Source organism: Portunus trituberculatus, chromosome 46 (assembly GCF_017591435.1).
Source record: "Portunus trituberculatus isolate SZX2019 chromosome 46, ASM1759143v1, whole genome shotgun sequence".
Lineage (NCBI taxonomy): Eukaryota > Metazoa > Arthropoda > Malacostraca > Decapoda > Portunidae > Portunus > Portunus trituberculatus.
In genome coordinates this window covers 13,727,431-13,733,522 of record NC_059300.1, presented here as the reverse complement: position 1 = coordinate 13,733,522, position 6,092 = coordinate 13,727,431, and the positions used below count along the sequence as shown (strand labels likewise).

Sequence of the window (6,092 nt, the reverse complement as noted above, 5' to 3'; positions counted from 1 at the left end):
AAACATTATCTTCCCAGGACTGACAGATTTACCTCATTGCCACTTTTCTTTTCCATTAGATTACCTTTGACCGATGTAATAACTTAATAACTCTGCATGGAAGTGTCTAGCGGGACTTCTCGGGTTTGGCAAGTTAGAGCAAACAAACATTATAATATCTTCCCAGGACTGACAGATTTACCTCTTTGCCACTTTTCTTTCCCTCCTTGTCTCTGGGTAACTTTGTCTTCTCTTTTTACATTTGAGTTGTTGAGGGATATTTTTTTTTCTAATTTGGAGTGTAATGGAATGACTAAAGAATAAGAAAGGTGGAAGTACATTCGTGCAAGAAGAGCGTTATAATTGTCAGGGTCACGACACGAAAGATAATAAAATCAAGGACAAAGTGTGTAGTGGTGAGGATAAACTATAATTAAGGAGATGAACGGTGAACTGCTTTCAACATTAAACATACAAATTATTAAAAAAAGCCACAATGCTAAAAATAACGAAATGAAAAATAATTTATATTATGCAAGTGAAAATTAAAATGGGAACATGGATTAAAGATACGAGAAAAATAAACGTTGGCACAAAAATATAAAAAAATGAAAGTAAAATAATACCAAATGCAAATGGATGAAGTGAGGATTAATGTAAGCTGAATAAAAAAAAGAAAACCTGGATTACACGCGTCAACATTTGTTATATACTTACGCAAAGCAGAGAAGGAATAATCTTTTAGGAACATACATTTATTTATGCAGAAAAACGGATCAGTAAGTAAAGTAAAAAATGGCAATCATGTGAGAATTAAATACAGACTCACTGATCGTCTTAACTCCCCACAGTCTCGTGACCGACGCACGAGAGGTGGCGGTTCTTAAAGGAAATGGTCTAATGGTACACAAATCTCAAGATAAAATGCGTCCAAGTCCTGAAGGAGTTAATATACTGTGTCAACACTTACATTACTATACAATTGCGACTTTAATATACCAACACTTTAACAATCAATCTATTCAGCTTCAGAAACTCATGTGGGAGTTTAAAATAGAGAAGACTGTGGCCATTCATCTTGTGACCTCCACAGACCCTTGTTAATGTCAATAAAATGGTCTCATGGTACACAAATCTCAAAATAAATTGCGTCCCAGTACTGAAGAAGTTAATATACAGTACACTATAGATACAATACTATATACACTTTTATTATATGAATGTGACTTTACCATATCAACATTTTCCCATCCCAACACTACCGCCAGTTGTTAGCAGAAGCGGTTTTTTGCTTTAAAGTAAGCCAAAAAGTCGGTAAATAAGAAAGATGTTAAATATCCGCACTGATTCTCTGCGTAATGCGGCTCGGATGAAAGTAGTGAAGTATGCAGAAAGAGCGAGCAAGCATATCAATGAGTATTATGGTATTATGATATTAGTACGACTTTTTCATGATGGGGAAAGGCAGCGAAGAATTACTGGATCAGAAATAATTCACTTGTTCATATAGAATTAAATCTCTCTCTCTCTCTCTCTCTCTCTCTCTCTCTCTCTCTCTCTCTCTCTCTCTCTCTCTCTCTCTCTCTATCAGTTTATCTGCCATCTATCGTCTTTCTATTTATCTTTTCTCTCTTTCTATCTACCAAACTCTCTCTCTCTCTCTCTCTCTCTCTCTCTCTCTCTCTCTCTCTCTCTCTCTCTCTCTCTCTCTCTTCCTTTTTCTTCTTCAACACACACACACAAACACCAAACCCATTTATCAATTTCTCTCTCTCTCTCTCTCTTTCCACACACACACACACACACACACACACACACACACAACACACGAATCCACCTATCTGTTGTTGTACTCAAAAGAAACCCACTGGAGACGGTCAACTTACCTGCAATGAAAATAGAAAATTGACTTAGCATTGCATTTCTTTAATAAACAGTTTCATATAACAGCCTTACATTAGTGGCACGGACATGACATAAGAAAAAGCTATGTTCCTCCAATACACAATTACATAACTACTCGTTGGGATGTTTGCGAAGAATCTCTCCCTCAAGTTTGCCGGTGAACAGTTCCCACTCTGAGACCTTGGTGAGTCTGGTGATGCGGGGCGGGCAGTCCGGGTGATGCGGATGACCTTGCCAGAGCTGCTTCAGGCGAGCTTGGAGGGTCATCCATATATCGAATTTAGTCATGAGTGGCTGAGTCCTGCGGTGTTCGCCTTTAAGTTCCTTGCCACTGCAGGGGGTCACCTTCCTACTGCGAACGGTGGGCAGAGTGTAGCGGCGAGAAGCGTGAGGGTTTTCTCCAGCGTGACGCTTCTGGCTAATGACTGGCTCATTTTCCTCAATTTTGCCTTCACCTTCAGTACACTGGCGAGGGACACCTTTCCTCTGTGGTGTCTGGTGACGAGCATAAGAGGTCACAGGCGGCGAGACCTCTGAGAAGCCAGGCGGTGTTCTGGCTGTGTTGGGATCAGAATGTCCTTGCGGTGGTCTTGCCGTAGAGAACCTGTAGGACCCTGGTGGAGGACTTAACGCAGTGAGCTTCGGTGATGCGGGTAGAACACCGCTTGGAGAGGAGTTCAGCTGTTCAGTAAGTTCTTCTGGTGTTTGGATCCTGAAGGTAGCACACGGGACACTTGGTCTGGCGTGCAGGGAGGGAAGGTCTGGGGCGCTGGGTGGCGGAGTGGTGGAAGCGCCTTGGTGGCCCCTGTTTTCGTCCATCATGCTCTTCCTCTGGGTTCCTCGCTGCTACTGAATGGCTTTTCTCTTTCCTTGGGAGTCCCGCGGCTTTAGAAGGTAAGTCAAAGTCTAGACTGAAAGTGATTCGCTGGACGCTGGCGCTGCTTGATACAGTCAGTAGATTCCTAACTTCGCTGAGAGATCTTCACTATTCAGCCAAGAGAGACCTCCAGGGCATCCGTTGTGCGGTACTGATGCAAGTACTGTCTTCACTGAGAGAGGGGAACGTGTAAATAGTAGCTAGTAGTAGTGACAGTAGTAGTAGTAGTAGTAGTAGTAGTAGTAGTAGTAGTAGTAGTAGTAGTAGTAGTAGTAGTAGTAGTAATAGTAGTAGTACCAGTAGTGGTGGTGGTGGTGGTGGTGGTATATATATATATATATATATATATATATATATATATATATATATATATATATATATATATATATATATATATATATATATATATATATATATATATATATATATATATATATATATATATATATATATATATATATATATAATAGTATAAACCGTGAACGCATCTCTGCCTCGTCTGGGAAAAGGTGAATATGACACACTTTTGGTCGCCTTATTTGCATTCATGTATTGCAATTAATGCAGGATCTATAAATACATACATTCATGCCTTGAGAGTGGCACAGTTTCCCATGACGATCTCACTCCGTTAAAGGTGATGTGGCCCTCCCCGCCAGGCCCAGGCTCCCTCCCACGTGGCACTCCCCCATCCCCGGCCGGCGAGGAGACAGCAGAGAACGGAGTGGTGTGAGGGGAGGACTATTGAAATGTTCACCTGCCAGTTTTCAGGTGGCTTTCTCTCTCTCTCTCTCTCTCTCTCTCTCTCTCTCTCTCTCTCTCTCTCTCTCTCTCTCTCTCTCTCTCTCTCTCTCTCTCTCTCTCTCTCTCTCTCTCTCTCATTCTCTCTCTCTCTCTCTCTCTCTCTCTCTCTCTCTCTCTCTCTCTCTCTCTCTCTCTCTATCATTTCAGTGACTAAATGTATAATAAATTCAGTACATATCGATAAATGTTCATATTTTCTATGTTCTCGTGAATTATTCCACGCCCGCTCTCTTTTCTCCTTTTTTTTTCTTTTTTCCTCGACTCTTTCCATTTCTCAATAGATATAGCTGCATTCGTTTTTCCTGTCAATTATCAAAGAAGGATTTGTCGGGGAAACTTTACACACACACACACACACACACACACACACACACACACACACACACACAACGACCAGTGAATAAATAAGTAGCCCCTGCTGTATAAATGAAACATGCGCCACATTTCTACGTCCTGCACGGAGCCACATAAGAGCCATGACTCCACCACTACATTGAGCCTGACGACCCTGCTTAGTGGAAGTGACGGCGGTGTCTTCGTAAATTATGGATGCCTTCACTTGCTTCTTCCTTCCGTCTTCTACCTTTGCTGCTTCTCCGCTCCTTGCATAAGAGAGAAGAAAGTGAAGGAAACTGCAAATAGAGACCCAGAGAAGCAAGACAACCAGTAAGCATCATCAGGAAGTGCCGATATAAAGGCAATACTTCCAACAGCCAAGTCATCATATGGTCTTCAATTCCTTGCCTCATTGTTCTGTCACTTGTGTTGTCTCCTTACCTCTTATTCCTCTGTTTCTATGTTTTCTGTTCATTTTTTTATTTTTTTCAGTCTTTCTCTTTAATCTTTCATTATTCCTCTGTTCTTGTGTTTCTCTGCCTTCTTTTCTTCCTCTTCTATTCATCTAGCTACCTTCACTGTCTTTTTCCTCCGAGTTTCTGTCTTCAGTGTTATTCTCCATGTCTCTCCTTCCTCCTCATACCTTACCAACCTACACGTCTCCTAATCTTGATGTTTGATGATGCAGCGAGCTCTGTTTTGTCCCGCTTCCCCAGCAGGATCTTTCTTGTTTCCCTTCAGTTTTCTTACTCTTGCTAGAACACGTTATTATTATTATTATTATTATTATTATTATCATTATTATTATTATCATTGTTGTTGTTGTTGTTGTTGTTATTGCTATTATCATTATTATTATCATTGCTACTGCTTCTACTACTACTATACTACTACTACTACTACTACTACTACTACTACTACTACTACTACTACCACTACTACTACTTACTACTACTACTACTACTACTACTACTACTAGAGTGCGACTAACACCATCAATGCACCAATCACCTGCCCGCCGCGCCACATACTTCCTGATCAGTGAATAGAGAATGTCACCTCAAGGAAAAATTCAAAGGAAACTATTTTTTTTTCATTTTCTTAACATTTTCTCTCGTCTCTTCATCACAGAATAGCTTACAACATCCTCTTAAACAGATATTACCAATGAACAAGCGCGAATGAATAAAAAAAAAGAGTCCAAACACCCTGTTCCTGTATTTATCGACGTTGTTGCATTAGTTTCCTTGAATTATATATATCAATTTAATCGTGTTTGTGCGAAAAACGTTAAAAAAAAAAAATCAATAGATATGATAATACTAAAAAAAAAAAGACTATATACTCACAATTTGCATACAGAAGAAAGAAGGAAAAAATTGCAATCAACCTGGTCGCTGAGATGATTCGGGAGCATAAAGGGTATGAAGATAAGTTTCTGAAGTGGCATCTGGCACCGACGTGAAGTGAGGACGAAGGTAAAGGGAGGAGGGGAAGGCGAATAAGGTATTGAGGCAAAGGAGGAAGGCGGTGAGAGAGACATCGAGGAAGGGAGAGGGATGAGGAGAGGAGAGAAGAGGAAAGGAGAGGAGAGAGGAGAGGAGAGGAGAAAACCACTTAATAAGGAGAGAAGAGTCTAAAGAAAGGAAAGAAAACATGGAGGAACGAGAGACGGGAAGGAAAGGATGGTGAGAGAGGAACGAGACGAAAGTGGAAGGAAAATTAAGAAGGAGGCAAGAAGGAAGACTCAAATGAGGGAAAGAGAAAAATAGAGACAAGAAGGCCAGGGCGAAGGAACCAAAGGAAGAGAAAGAGAGAGATAGAGAGAAATAGACACAAGAGTAAAAGACTAAAGGGAAAGAAAAGAAAACTGGAAAAGAAGGAGCAAAGGTGAAGGAAGCAAACGAGGCGAAAGAGAGACGATATAAATGAAGGAAAGCAAATGAGAGAAAAGAAAACGAATATGGAAAAGACCAAATAGCGCTAAAGATGGAAGGACAAAATGAGGAAGAGAGAAACGACGAAAATGAAAAAATAAAGAAGGAAGCAAGGAAAGAGAGAGAGAGAGAGAGAGAGAGAGAGAGAGAGAGAGAGAGAGAGAGAGAGAGAGAGAGAGAGAGAGAGAGAGAGAGAGAGAGAGGAGAGGAGGAGGGAAGAAGGGAGAGAATAAATCGAATAAAGGAAGGGGAAT

The 6,092-nt window shown here is 40.7% G+C and overlaps 1 protein-coding gene across 1 annotated transcript; it reads right to left on the bottom strand.

Annotated features, from left to right (window-relative positions):
- Positions 1 to 1,995: 1,995 nt before the first annotated feature.
- On the bottom strand, positions 1,996 to 2,703 carry LOC123519716. The gene has a single exon (XM_045281220.1). It carries the CDS (start codon positions 2,701 to 2,703, stop codon positions 1,996 to 1,998), a length of 708 nt encoding a protein of 235 aa, XP_045137155.1.
- Positions 2,704 to 6,092: the final 3,389 nt, after the last annotated feature.